This window comes from Ursus arctos, unplaced genomic scaffold, assembly GCF_023065955.2.
Source record: "Ursus arctos isolate Adak ecotype North America unplaced genomic scaffold, UrsArc2.0 scaffold_5, whole genome shotgun sequence".
Taxonomy (NCBI): domain Eukaryota; kingdom Metazoa; phylum Chordata; class Mammalia; order Carnivora; family Ursidae; genus Ursus; species Ursus arctos.
Genome location: NW_026623067.1, coordinates 64,008,286 through 64,023,955, shown reverse-complemented (window position 1 = coordinate 64,023,955; position 15,670 = coordinate 64,008,286). Strand labels below are relative to the sequence as shown.

At 39.7% G+C, this 15,670-nt stretch overlaps 1 protein-coding gene across 8 annotated transcripts in view; it reads right to left on the bottom strand.

The window, feature by feature from the left end:
• MSH3 (mutS homolog 3) overlaps positions 1 to 15,670 on the bottom strand; it is a 195,050-nt gene that overhangs the window by 112,971 nt on the left and 66,409 nt on the right. For all 8 annotated transcript variants that reach the window (XR_006409516.3, XR_006409517.3, XR_008957583.1 and 5 more), the window contains exons 12-13: positions 15,097 to 15,206; positions 251 to 383 (exon numbers count right to left, since the gene is read on the bottom strand). Coding sequence is in view for 5 of the 8 variants with exons in the window: in XM_026498701.4 (XP_026354486.4) it covers positions 251 to 383; positions 15,097 to 15,206 (243 nt within the window). In the remaining 3 variants the exon portion in view is untranslated. The remainder of the gene's footprint in view (positions 1 to 250; positions 384 to 15,096; positions 15,207 to 15,670) is intronic.

The window sequence follows — 15,670 nt, the reverse complement described above, 5'->3', positions numbered from 1 at the left end:
TTATAACAGAAGGGCCTCTATGTCTTGCTGTAGTTAACAGAAATGGGCAAACTTTACTTTTTACAATGAAAAAAACTGGAATAACTTTAATTTGTGCAATTAAATGTTCTAACAATTCTCTCATGTTATCCATAAGATTTCACAAAATAATAACATTGATAAAGCTCTGAGGTGCTTTCCTTTAATACTTGGTGTCCTCATGCTGAAGAACATTAACAGTTTTAATAGATTTGATTTCTATCACACTTACTTTTTTGTGATAAATGCTGCAGAGTCCTCTCTCTATATCAGGCAGTTTACGCAGATGATTTTCTATCTGACTAAACACACTGGATTCTGAATGGAGCACTTCAGATACAGCATCTAGTCGAGCATTTATCTCCCTGTGAGAACAGAGTAGTAACAATTATAAGATATGCTAGGATTTCAGAATATAGACATTTCCACTCGTATGCCCAGCACTGTGACAACAGCTACTTAGAAAAACATAAAGAGACTCCTCCTCCATACCTCTGACCCTTCCCAACCTCCATCATTTGAATCAAAGAGCAGGTACCATACACTGAAAGCCATTAGCTAGGTGGAGCAGACACTGGCTCATTAGATTTTCCGTTCCTCTCGGGCAAACACAGATGACACTTCCCAGTTTCCCTCTGCAATTAGGTATAGCCATGTACCTATTGATTTAGCCACTTCTGGCTCTGGCCCATAAAAACCTCCTGTGTGATCTTGCACATCTGCTCTTTCCCCAGCTGAATGCTGGGCCCAGAACAATCCTGCAAGCCACCTGAAGACTCTCTCAGCCTGGGTCTGTTATTGGAGCAGAAAACCCATCACTCCCACACTTGCTACCAGCTGGACTTTACATTAGCAAGAAATAAACTTTTATTGTATTTAAACTACTAGATTGAGGATTTATTTGCTACAACTGCTTGTTTTACTTTGGCTAACATAATAGGTCTACAATGGGCAACTGAGTTTTCTAGTCTAACTGAAATGACTGATCATCTCAGTCAAAAACCAATTCATTCAGTCAGCCAACTACTTTGAAAGAAGACTTCGTAGTGGTGGCTGAATTGATCACCCGTTCGACTAAAGTGCAATTAGGCATACCGAGCCTGAGCAAAGACTCAGGGCAGTAACAGAACATACAAAAGATAAGACATCAGGAGACAGGGGAGACCAGAGTTGCAGGACTTCATCAGTGGCCACACCCTAAGTGATGGGTGGGCCACTTGGGAGGAAATGGTGAGGCTGTCAGCTTAAAATGGAAACCTGATTGACTAAATGTGCCCTAAACGGCATGTGGCCCATGTAGTACCTATAAATGCCAAAGGCCCACACTAGGTGTAATGGCCATATGTGGTATTAAAGACCAAGACAAGTAAACATACCTAGTAGACAGTGAGCCCTCAGTAAATGTTCTTTTGAGTGAATGAAAGAATGAGCAAGCAAGCAAATGAAAAAATGAACTGACACTTAGGGCCAAAGGGAAACATGAGCTACTGAATACACATTTGTCTAACTAAGTTCTGTTGATATCACACACACCGACATAAAGCCTCAGAATCCTGCCTAGATGACTGTTAAACTGAGTACTTCCCAATTCATTAAGTGCTTTTCTCTTTATTGTCCTTCAAACCACTCTGTGAGGTCATGCCTGTTTACAACATGCAAACTAACTTGCTTTCACTTTTCTCTGGCTCATACTCTACTACATAGAACAGGCATTTGGTTCAGCATGACACAGAACACACCCAAGCTTTGTAGACATACACACTGGTTCCTCCATTCTCAGTGGGGTGGCCTCTTAAATCAATCCATTTCTTTCCAGCTCTACTACCATTACACTAGTTTAAGTAAAAATCATTTCTCACACAGACTACAAAGAGCCTCCTAACTTTCCTCCATCCACTTCTGTCCCTTTTGCCAATCCAGTCTCCACACTGTAGCCTGAGCAGTCTTCTAAATCTGTTCACGTCTTACCTCTGCTTTCAGCTCATCAATGACTTGCTAATAATCTTCGACACAAATCCAGATTCCCTCACTGACCGACAAGACAACTGGTCCCTGCTTACCTCTCAAGTCTCAATTCAGGCCTCTGCCACTCTCTTCCTCTCACTTTAAGTTTCAGTTAGACTGAACTTGTTCCATGTTTTGGTCACTCCAAGTTCTCCGACATCAGGGCCTCCTTATTTGCTGCTCACTCTACCTTCAAGACTCTCTTCTGCTTTCCTACTACCTATCAGCTCCGCTTTGTTTGGCAAACGCCTACTCACCCTTCTTCTGAAAGGGCTTTTTGGACTCACCAGACCAGATTTAATCCTCTGCCATCCTTTTCCACACAACCCTCTATTGTCTTTCCATAGTGGAAATCGTAATTGTATTTACTTCTCTGTCTTTTCTGCTGGACTGTAAGCTCAGTGACAATAGGGATCATTTCTTCATTCCCATAGTTCTGGGATCACAATATGTGTTCAATAAGTAGTTCTTGAATTCAATTCAGCTCAATTCCAAAGACTACATATAAAGTAAATCAAGATGAGGTGAAAAAAATAAAAAATTAAATTTTCTTTGCATAGGATTGTTGTGATAAAATAAATCAATGTTTTACCCTAACGTTTACCCAAAATGCTATACAAATATAAAGTTTTATTTTAATAACTCACTCCTGCATAAATGAAAGATAACACCAATTGGAACAGACTAGGTTGATGCTACAGATGGTATGAGGACAGATAAAATAATACCATCTGTGAACGTATAAGACAGCCTACAAAGATAGCTGCTCTCTCAAAATTATAAAGGTTGTTGGAGATATGCAAAGATAAAAGCAAAAGAGGTTAATAAAAGCCTAAGTCATATTTATGAAATCTTCCAGAAGATTTTTTTAAAATAGACAGAAAACTATAAATTTCTTAGAAAGAGATGAAAAAGGTTGTGCTAAGTTGGTCTGCAATCTGGAAAAATACAAAGGTACTGGCTTTTTATTTTAACCTAATGACAGCACAGGCAAAAGCATATTTACTATGAATCATTTTGGTTTTAACCCAGCCTTCATTGGTTAGGGAAGTAATAGCTAAGAAGTTAAAAAAATTGGGCAGGTAACCTGAGTTAAAATCCAGCCTCTGCCATTTACCAGTTATTTAGTCTTGCCCTAGTTTCTCCATCTATAAAATGGGAATAATAATGGTCTCTAACTGAGAGCTGTTACAAGAATGCAATGAAATAATGCATGGTAAGCAATACAGTGCCTGGTACCTAGTAACTACTCAATACAGATTAGCTGTTAACCGTGATCTTTATTTGCTTATATAATTTGTTGTTAGATACCACAAAGAACACACTGAGCGGGGGAAATAGCATCCAAAATATAAATGTGTGTAGAGTTGTAAAACAGAGACACGAAAAAATATATATTTGTGCAAGGTGAACAAGGAAGAATCACACAAGAAAAGCTAGTCCTGGGATCTCAAGTGCCAAATCTGACTGGTAGCGGTGACCTGAAGTACTGTGTTGAGATTGGTTAGTAGGCTGCACTGGGAATACCAGAACGCATTACAGGTGTTTAAAACAGGCAGGAAGAGAGTGAAACGGTGTGTGGCACTGCTTACCACAAACTTCTCACCACTGGGGGAGCTGTAGTTCTACTTTTATCTCCTGCCTGTAGATCAGAATGCAAAGTGGTAAAATGACTTCTAATCAAGTTTTTAAAAAAGTTTGCATATCTTGGAACTGTTCTTTACTTAGCAGCAGTAAAAAGACTTCCCAAATAACTCTAATAAAACAGTATGTCAGATTACCAAAAGAGAGAAAAATTATTTTGGTGCAATCAATGAGAGAGATTCAGTGATCACGACAGTCAACAAAACAAGAAGGAGCACTGTCAAAGAAAAAAAAAGAAAAGAAAAGAAAAGAAAAGGAAAGGAAAGAAAAGAAAAGAAAAGAAAGTAGCACTATCACCTAGATGATGGTGAATTTGTGTCAAGATGCCCTATAGTATTCTACAGTGGATCTCACAGCACGACACATTCCAAACAAAGGAAAGGAAGGCACCTGACTCATTTCATTCCATATGACAAAAAACAATGGACCTGAGGTCTTTCAATGACAAAGATTCTTCTTTACCACCAAAGACCCAAGGACTAAAAGTGGGTGTCACTGGAGTCCTTCACATTTGAAGATGAATTGGGTGATGACGCCAGTCTCTGTTGTGTGTGGCTGTCACTCAGGAACACAGTACGTAACCTACAGCTGTTGCCATTGTAAGGACATGTGATGAAGTCTGTACCTCCTGGTTGCTATTGTGGAGATGCCTCTGTAATTCTAACATAAGGTTACTTGTGGGGTGGGGGGGCTAAAATACAAACTACTGAGGAGAGGTGGTTTTTGTTGTGTGTGTTTGTTCTGACTTTTCACTGAACAGTCTGCTCTAAAGTTGTTTGTGTTTGTTCTGACTTTTCACTGAAAGGTTTGCTCTAAAGAGTTGTTTGTGTTTTTTCTGACTTTTCACTGAAAGGTTTGCTCTGAAGAGTTGTTTGTGTTTGTTCTGACTTTTCACTGAAAGGTTTGCTTTAAAGACATGATACAAAATGAGTAATTAAATTCAGACATTACCATGCTGGCCGTGCAATATGGCTCAACTACCTACCTACACAGCTTTCTAATAGAAACATGAGAGGGCCTATGACTACTTGGATCTCCCTAGCGTCACACAACATCATTTGCTGGTTCATTTAATGAACAATTACCGAGTGCTTACAAAAGTAACGACTGAAGAAGTGGCATAGGAAGATGTATGGGAAGATGGAGGCTGAAAGTGTGAGTGTGACAGCAGGAGCTAAGCAGCCAGGCAGTGAATGGTCATGTGAGGAATGTGGGCCACACAGGAGCTTGGACTTTCTCCTGAGAATAATGGGAGCCAATGGCTAACCTTTGAAAGGCCAGAGGACAGTGCTAGGAAGACTCCAAGGGAGGGATTTGATGATCTGAACTTGGGTAAAGGAAAGAGGGATGAAAAGGCACATAGTTTTAAGAGATATTAAGAAGGTCAAGTTAACAGGAGTTGTGACAGATTAGATAAGGCAAGGAAAGAGGGGGAAGAAGGAATAGCTTGAGTAAGGAGATGCGCTACGAGTCATCCAAAAATATCACTATTTTATTTATTTAGAAATTACATTCTAAGGAGCTATTCTGAATATGTACCTTGTTGCAAATTATAAATCACCCAACAAACTTTTGAGGATTTTTATTACTCCTGTTCTAGTGACACATCATTTTAGGAATAGACAACAATTCACCCTTTTTGGAATATTAAACAGAACAATTTAATGACAGCTACCCTCCATTACAGAACATAAACGTCAGTCTTTGAACACAGCATAATATGATTTTTGCTTTTGGTAATGGTAAGAACCAGTACTTTCAGACCATCATTCTAATGAGGACAATTTAAAAAGCTAAATGAAACATAAAAACATGTTCATAAAAGTATCAAGAACTAAGAAAATGGTAAGGAATAAGTACACCAAAATCTAAAAGAAAACAAGAACCCAGAGGAGTAATCCAGCAGTCAAAGCCACTTTTGTACTGAAGACACCTGCTGAAAAATGGGCGAGCCTCACAGTGAAGATGACCTTGCAGCCTAGGTCAGCATCATGTGGACGGACGAAAACACACCAAACGCTGAACTTGAATTAAAATGGTCCCAGAATGGTCATGCCACCAAACACCTGGCAGAAGCAAACAAACGGCTCTCACCTAATTCTTAAAATAAACTGCCAAAGAATATAATCATCAGTACACAAAGATAATCAAGCATGAAAAGCAACTAGTTGAGTAAGAATCAATAGAAACAAGAGACAACAGGAACAGACACACAAACTACAAAGCTTGGGGCAGGGAAAGGGGGGGTTAAATGAAAAAACCACCAAAACGAAAACTCAATAAATCCAAAAGAAATTCATGAAATAGAAGAAATTCTCATCCTAATAAAGGATTGCCAAAGGACAATCTCTTTGAATACTGTCTCTCTCCCTATTCTAATTTTCCTCTGGAAATCTGAAGAGGATTATGTTAGACTACCTAATTCTCTTTTTGTGTTTCAGTTTCTTATATTTTTTATCATATTGTCTCTCTGTGCTGTGCTCCAGGTAACTTCTTCAGCTATTGCCCTGCACTCTAGTTATGTGCTGCACCTATTCCTGTGTAACCCACCCACTGCTTCTAGAAGTTGTATGTGGTTCTTTTTAAAAAACAACCTACTCTCCTTTGATGGCATTTTTGTTTTGTGCTCATATTTTTCATTCTTTTTTGTATTTCTTTTAACTTTAACTTCTTTTAACTTTTTGTATTTATCTTCATAATCCTATTATCTGAATGTCTTGGGATTCTAATTCTGCTGTTTATAACTTCTCCTCACATTCACGGTTACTTGTTTCCCTGTCTTTTCTAGTTGTGGTTTGTGAGCTTATGGTAGAGTTTTCTCTCTGGGATTCCTAGGAGGTCTGGACCAAGAGTGTATCCCTTCAGGGAGGATTTGCATTTGCTTCTGCTAGGAACCCTGAGGCATGGGAACCATTTAAAACAACTTTCACAAGTTGGAAATTGCCAGACCATGCAGACAGTATAAATTGGAATAGCAAACCTGAGTGACGGTGAGCCTGTGGTTAAGAATTCTTGGCAAATTTTCCCTCTGTAAAGACTAGGCCAAGACGAATGTATTTCCTTGTCCCCCCTCTTTAATGAGATTACGATCCTTTGAGGGTCTCACATTACTACAGGCTCCCTAACTTAGACACAAAGCCTTCACTCCAGTTTCCCACAAGGCTTTTTAAAACCCAATCCTTTTGATTACCAGTGTCTGCAGAGACCTCTTGGGGCAACGGCAGCAGCAAAATCAACTCCCAGTTCCAGCTCCTTCTTTAATCTGTTCCCTCAGTTTTTCCCCTTATCATTATTATTATTTAACAAGTTCAGCTATGTCCGAAAATCATGTTTTATGTTTTATATAGCATATCTAGTTATTTCATATAGGGAAGTATTTTGATGACATTACAGCCACAGGAAATGAAGTCCTCCCACAGCATTTCGAGGAGATATATTCTGAAAATCCCCATCAGTAAAGGCACAAAGAGAGAAAAATAAAGCCGGAAGAGCCAAGAAGAAAAAGATCTCCAATTCTTCCTCCTCGCTCACTCCTGTATAGCTTCTCAGCACAAAGGAAAACTGCCATTTACTGCTGGACATATGAACCAGTTTAGACCTCCCTATAGGCCTGATTACTAGAGAACAAAGCAGAGACCAGCTGCAGGTTCCTGGATATAGGCATCCCAAGAGACACTGGTTCCTCCATATGCACTAAGTCAGGGCAGATGTTTGGATAACAGGTGATTGGGGTCACTTTTTTCTTGGCAGCAGCGGTTTCTGCTCATACATTCACACACACAGCAAAGGCAGACAGACAGGGGTCAACACCAACCAATCTCCGCTCTCAGCTATGCCCACCTACTGCTCTTCATTTCCATTTATGAGCAGTATTGTGTCCCACTGGGCCAAGGAAAATCACAGTCACCCAAGGTGAACACTGTATTGGCAGGTTCTCAGAACATGGGAAACCACAAAGAATAAGGAGGGCCTCCCAATGTAGCTCAGCGCAACAAGTTCTGGGAGTTTAAAATGGCATTTAGTTTTGTTAATATAAATGAAACGGTAAATGTTGGAAATACATAACATTTTATTACTTTGTCATTGAGGACAGAGTTATGAATTAGAAATAAGCCATTAATACTCCAAACATATGAGTTTACCAAAACGAAAGTCATTTAATTACTCAAGAGTATGAACTATCACTAGAATGTACTAGTGCTTTAGAAAATTACACAAAAATGTAATCAATAGTCAGGGATCTATTTCCTAACGACAACAATTTTCAGTTTTGCTACTAATTTCAATGATTTATGTTACTTAAATACCAAGAATAACCTTAGCATGCTTAATTCTCTTTAACAGTTTTCTAAAAATCTAATTTGAATTCAAAAAGTACTCTTCATTTGCTCTAATTGTGCTACTGAACTATACAGTGTGTAACAGGTAAGAATTTTATCTTAGATACAAAAGCTTTCCCTTTCCACATCTCCTCCTCACCAGATTAAACCTTGACCAGATTAGATTAGAAACTCCTTGAGAGTAGGAACGTCTTATCACTGAGACAGAATAATACAAAATTTAAAGTAACTATCTTATACTATATTAAGGGAAAGAATCGAAGAGTATTGTGTATATTATGCCCCCATCCATGTAAAAAGGGAGGGAGGACTATATATTCATATTTATTTATTTGCTTTTTAAAACAGGAAGTCTCTGAAAAGATACACAAGAAAATAACAACCATGATTATCCAATAGGAACTGAGCAGATGCAGGGCAGGGATGAGAGGCACACATTTCACTATATATATTTTTACTTTTTTTTTTTTTTTTAAGATTTTATGTATTTATTTGAGAGAGACAGAACACAAGCAGGAGGAGGGGCAGAGGGAGAGGGAGAAGCAGACTCCCCACTGAGCAGGGAGCCACAAAGCGAGGCTTGATCCCAGCATGCTGGGATCACGAACCCAGGATACCAGTATCACGACTAGAGCCAAAGGCAGACGCTTAACCAACTGAGCCACCCAGGTGCCCCTCTTTTTCCATTTTTAAGCTCTGCAACTATGTGAAGGTACTGCCTACTGAGAAATTTAAATAAGTTAATCATTTAAATGCGTGAAAAAAAAAAAAGTACAACACAGTTGAAACAACAATACAAACTTAAAGGAAAAATAGCCCATCTCTGGCCATTGACTGCTAGGTATTCATTAAATATGTCTTCTTTGGCCTTGACAAACATTTGTTAATCTCCCTTGCAGTTAAGTGAGATCATCAGAACGAGTTCCAGTCAATGACATGTGAACAGAAATGATATTTGCTGCTACTACAAGACCTGGTAAACCAAAAATACGTCCTCCATGCTCTGTCCCCTTTCTCTGGCTGGATGTCAATGCCTGGGCTGACCTCAGAAATCACATGTGTAAGACTGAATACCCTGTGGAGTTCCTAAATGCCCATGTGATGAGTTCCAGCCCACCCTCAATATGGCAAGACCATGGATTGTTTATGCAAAGAAGATAAAGAAGAGATCAATTTCACTGTTAGAGCTGCCAAACTGCGTGGTGTTTTGTTGTTGTTGTTAAGCAGTTCCTCCAACCAATGCACCACCTTCAGTGTTAACAAACACGTTAGCATGTACTTAGCCAATCAGAACATGAGGCTGAGCTTCCTAAGGTCCCAGGACGTAGTCAGGTTTAGAGCATTAATAAGAAAGGCTGTGATTCAAGCCCAACCACACAAAATGACAGAGCTCAATTGCTAATGGTTACATCATTCTGAGAGGGGACTAACAAAAACACTACCTACTCCCCAGTGTTCCTTGCAAATTCTCCTCACAATCCTGACTGCAGGCAAAAGATACAACACAGGCAAGTACCAGATTCAGGAGACCTGACCAGACAGATGCGGGACACCTGACGGCAGCACACAGCCTCTGCCCTGTCATCACAGGAAACCTCCAGCTGGGTCATCTGACCACTGTGTTCATTTTAAGGGCTGTTATCATATTCTAATGTAAGACTAGATAACAATTTATTTTTCTACCCCCTATTAATAATTTCTACCCCCTAGGTTGCTTCCAGTTTTTTGGTCACAAATCATAACTAATTATAAAGACCACAGCTGTTTTCCTGAACCACATCACTGATGCTAGGAACCAGAGCTAGGGATTATAGTTCCCACTTTACAGGTAAAGAAATGGAGGGTGTAATAAAATTCTTAACTTGTACAAAGTGACACAACTGAGTGAGGGAAGCAGAACTAGAGGTCAAGTCCCAATAAGTCCCCAAGTATGCTTCTAGATGGGCCCTATGTGCTAGCTGGATGATCTTGGACAATTAACCCGAGTCTTGGTAGTCCACATCTATAAAATGAAGTAATAACTATCTCTGAGGATACGTAGAAGAATTAATAGACATATCACAGACTCAAAAAACGCAGCACAGCAGACATCAGTTTTCTGTACTGCCATTTTCTGTCCACTCCCATACAGGACCCATCTACAGAGTAACACATCTTACTTCTTAGCCCTCAGCCCTCTCCCTTCCCACCATGGCTACTTTTCTCTCCTCAACCCTTAGATCTGGACCTCTGCTCCTTTCTACCTAAACATTTCCCTTACTCCTTTTTTTCCCACATACAAATGTCTCTTTCTGATCCCTAAAATCAACCTAACATTTTGTATAAATACTTCACCTGGACAGATCCAGACTAGAATGTTTTTCAAAGTAAGACCGATGGATGACTTTTCAGAGTACTGTACTTCAGGCACAAAATTGCAAAACGTTTGCAACTTACAAAATTTCAATGATTCTTTACGACATCACTTCAGATGTTGAATAAATGTGTAATACATTTAAATGATAATCAAAACACTGTTTCCATCCAAGAGATGAATATATTCAATCTGCTGTGCCAAAAGGAGGAAAGATGAAATTATTGAGCCTACCTGTTATGCGTTGATTGTATCAACAAAAAAATACATGTTGGAGACCTAATCCCCCATGCCTCAGAATTTGGCCTTAGTTGGAATCAGGGTAATTGTAGATGTAACTAGTTAAGACGAGGTCATACTGGAATATGGGAGGCTCCCAATCCAATACGATTACATCCTTATTGAAAGAATGTCATGTGAACAGATATGCACACAGGAAGAACACCATGTGAATGTGAAAACAGAAAAGAGATGCATCTACCAGCCAAGTGATACCAAAGATTGCCAGCAAACTACTAGAAGCTAGGAGTGAGGCATGGAACAGCTTCTCCCTCTGAGAACTCAGAAAGAACCGTGAGACAAACGTGTGTTTTTTAAGCTATCCAGTTTGTGATACATTTTTACTCCCAGCAAATTAACACACTATCTAATTCACCCATTATGGAATTCAAATTACATAGGCATGGCCTTAAAAGAGTCATAGGAAAATCATAGTACATCCAAATATTTCTGAGCAAAAAAATTCCAATTTAGATGTGTTCAGAGCTGTGAGTTAGATCTTTTTACACGGTACTTAAAACCAGCTATGCCTAAGGTGGGAAGATGGCCCCATCCCATCACCCAACCTGGCTTCCTTTACTAAGTCACATGACTTACGCCAAGGAACTTCTATTTACTACTAATTCCACTGAGAGTGGACAAGAATGCAAGATACTGCCAAACCATTTCTTCCACTGTTAGGTGTTAATGTTTTCATTCCTCACCAAGCAATTTTTCCACTAAAACAAGGAATCATATAAAGGAAAACTGCTTATAAGGTGCTTTTAAAATCAAGGAGTTTTCTTAGAAAAATAAACTTCTCTCGGGGCGCCTGGGTGGCACAGCGGTTAAGCGTCTGCCTTCGGCTCAGGGCGTGATCCCGGCGTTATGGGATCGAGCCCCACGTCAGGCTCCTCCACTAGGAGCCTGCTTCTTCCTCTCCCACTCCCCCTGCTTGTGCTCCCTCTCTCGCTGGCTGTCTCTCTCTGTCAAATAAATAAATAAAATCTTTTAAAAAATAAATAAATAAATAAATAAATAAACTTCTCTCACAGAGGTGTACCTTTATTTTCAAAGCCCACTTAGAACTCTAAGATTTTCAAATGGATTCATTTGTTCATAATTTCTTCATCATCTATTACATTCAAAGCACTGTGAGCCCCCAATTCATTCTGCGTGGGTTGGTGAAGGAAGGGTAAGGTGCTGAACAAAATTGAGGGGAGTTAACTTTCTCCAAAGGACGAAAGGAGAAAAAGGACAAATTCTCAAAGGAGATAGCTGAGTCAGGTCCTGAATGACTCACTATTTTAATAATTCATTCAATAAATATTGAATACTTGTTATAAATGAAACACAATTTAGTGAGAGATAGATATTAAACAAACAGAAAAAACAAACATGCTAAGTCCTATATGCTAATGGAAAATGATACAAGGAACATAATTTACATTAGGCAGTCAGAGAAAATCACTCTGAAGAAATGACACTTTAAAGGTGAGACTTAAAAGAGAAGACAGCCACGTGAAGATTGAAGAGAAAAAGAACATTCTAGGTAGAGAGCCACGCAAATGCAAAACCACAAGATGAGAAAAAGCTTTGGGATGCTCAGGAACCAAAGAAAGGCCAGAGTGACCAGAAGATGACGAATGTGTGAATGCAGGGGAGAGTCAGACAGAAGAGCCATGAGAAAGAATTTTAACTTTATGTGAAGCACAAGCCAATGGAGAGATTAAGGCAGGAGAGAAGCATGATATAGTCTTTATCTTGAAAAAGAGTTGAGTTAGGAGGATACTACAGCTGTCCAAGTGAGAACCAATGTAGTGTAGACCAGGGTGATGGACATGGCAAAATATGCACAGACTCTGGATATATTTTAGAGCTAAAGGCAACAGGACTTAGTATTAGATTGGACACGGTTATCAAACAGGAAATGTCCAGGAAAACTTCCAGGTTTCTGGTCTAAGCAACTTGTTTGGTGGAAGTGTTGATTCCTGGAATGGGGAAACCAGAAGGACGAACAGGGTTGAATACATGAAGTTTGAGATGTCTGTGATACACCTATGTGTTTATGAATCTAAGCTGAATGTATAAGCCTGGGGAATAGGAAAGGGTAAAGATCAGAGATACAAATTTGGGAGTCACTGACATTTTGATATGTACAGTGATGCGAACAGGTATGTTCATAGGCATAGGGGTAGGAGACAGTGAGAAGAGAAGAGGCAGCCATGTAAATTAAAATTTTTATTTCTACTGTTAAATTTGTTTTCTATAACTAGGATTAATTTGAGATAAACTCAGTAGACCATATTGTATGCTCTGTAGGAGCTGAATCATGTAATCTCTTGGGATCGTACTTTAATTTACATGAAAAAGTCTGCTACTGGCTCTGTTTCTGCTGAGTATTTCGACCAAGCAAATAAATATAAGAAGTCCTATGGATGCTTAGGTAGATGTCTTTCCACACTTTCTGCAGAAAGCCATCTTTCCTACTTTTGTTCCACAAGGCATTCTTACCTCATTTCAGTACTGAACCAAGGAGACACAGTTGACCATTGAACAATGTGGGGATCAGGGATGCCCCTCCCCCACCACAATCAAAAATCTGAGTATAACTTTTAACTCCCCCAAAACTTAACTACTAATAGCCTACTGCTGATCAGAAGCCTGATAACATAGCCAATTAACATGTACTTTATATATGTATCATACACTGTATTCTCATAACAAAAGAAGCTACAGGAAAGAAAAGGTTAAGAAAATCTTAAGGAAACACATTTACAGGACTGTACTGTATCAGAAAAAATCCACATATAAGTGGACCTGCACAGTTCAAACCCGGGTTGTTCAAGAATGTCTTCTTTACCCAGTCAGTTTCCCCTGTCCAAAGGTCTTTACGGTCTAGAAGAAAAACCCGCTAAACCCTTGAAGTGATTTGGTAATGACCACCATCATAACAGTGTCTTAAGCTTATTACTAGCACTAACAATATGTGCTATCCTTGCTGAAGACGACTATTTACTAAGCTCAGAGTAATATGCAGCCAAGAGTGAGGCTCCTGTGTAGTTCAAAAGCTACAATGTACAGAAGGCCCCCAGTACATAGCTTGCCATGTAATAAAGAGCTCAAAAGTGGTAGCTAGGGTTCCTGTCTCATCTCATCCCTTTGGGTAACCCTGTGAGAGGTAGTTTACTGTTTCAAAGGCGAGAACATGGCATGGAGAGGCGGATACACGAGACAGGACACGGGACCCAAGGACCTAGTGACCAGTGGACAGAGCTGACACACAGCAGTTCTAACACCACACCACACTCTCTGGTCTCTCTATTTAGGAAGCAGTTCAGAATGGCTAAGTGCCTGCTCGGCTCTGGAGTCAATGCTGTTTTTAAATTTGGGCTCTCCCAGCTGTGAAACATTGAGCAAGTTACTGAAACTCTGAATCTCTTTACTCATCTCAAGGACCTACCTCAGAGGATGCTTTTGAGTATTAAAGAGTGGTACATAGTAAGAACGCAATAAATAACAGCCCTCATTTTTTCAGTGAATATTAATGGGGCTCCTACTAAGTCACAGGCACTGTTCTAGGTTGGAGCCTCCAAGTTTATCTGCATATCAGAATCCTCTGGAGAGCATTCAGAAAGTCCAACTCCCAGGCCACACTGGAGACTGATTAAATCACACTCTCTGGGGGTTTAGACACAGGCATCAGTATCTGTGAAGCCTCCCAAGGACTGCAGGGGCAGACAAGCTTGGAAACAGCTGCATTTTAGGCACTAGATTCAGCTACCTTCCCTGAAGGCGCCCTTAGTTTGTTTATCTACTGTCCCAAACATCTCACACCTGACCGTCTTTTAGATCCCTACTGTTCCGGCTTTGGCTCAGGTCCTCAGAACCTCTCCATGAACTTGCTAACTTGCCCACTCCACCACCACTTTGTTCCCTCCCACATACAAGCCCAGCTCTGATCCTAGCACTCCCGTGCTTAGAATCATTGGATTAACTTTCCCTGGCTACCAACTCAGGCTAGCCTTCAAAGCTCTCTACCAAAGGCAGAGCCCCAGCTCTTCAACCCCTTCCTCCCTACTCTCTTATGCTACCGATGACCCAAACTAACTGGATAACTCACTTTCCCTGGACACATCCCAATGTCTTCCAATCTGCAAGCCTACTCATTCTTGGGGACAAGGAAAACATCTTCACGATACTAGAGAAAGTATTGCCAGATACAAAATAAAATCTACTCCAATTTAAAATTCTGCTTTTTTTTAAGTTTATTTATTTTTAGTAATCTACATCCAATGTGGAGCTCAAACTCACGACCCCGAGATCAAGAGTTGCTGCTCCTGGGACTCAGCCAGCCAGGTGCCCCTAAAATTCTGTTCTTATAACTATGGTAATCTTGGTTTTAAGGAGGCTAACATACATTTAATTTCATAACTTTATATAATTTCAGATTAAACACACAAAAAGAATTCTCGTTACCTTAGTTTAAGGAGTGGCTGAGTCACCCACTTCTTTAATTTCCGTCTCCCAAATGAAGTTTTAGTATGGTCTAAGACCCAAAGTAAACTTCCCTTGGTTTTCATGTCAGTCTAAGAAAAACCAGAAGAAAAGTTTTATTAACTGGACATTGTATTTGTACCAAAACTGCTAGCTGCTCATGTGCCTTAATTTTTCCATATACCCCAATTTTAAATGTGACAGATGCCTATCATAACGTATGGCTCACACAGGTGTTCATTTAATGTTTGACGAACACATCTACATATGAACACACACACACAATATAAAGTATTGATATTTGCACAGAAAAGGGACAGTCTATGTGCAGTTTTGGTTAACTAAGAATATTCAGAAATCTTTTAAAATATATGCTTGTCCTAAGCATCTTAAAAATATAGAGTTTTCTGCCTTGGGAAGTACAGTGAAGATAATTTAACTTCCTTTGGCAATTCAGTATCCTCCACAGCCTCAGACTTCTACAGACTGATGCTCCCGTGAAAACACTGAACAAGTAGAAGGTACTGGAGATGGAACTAAACTTGAACTGCACTCT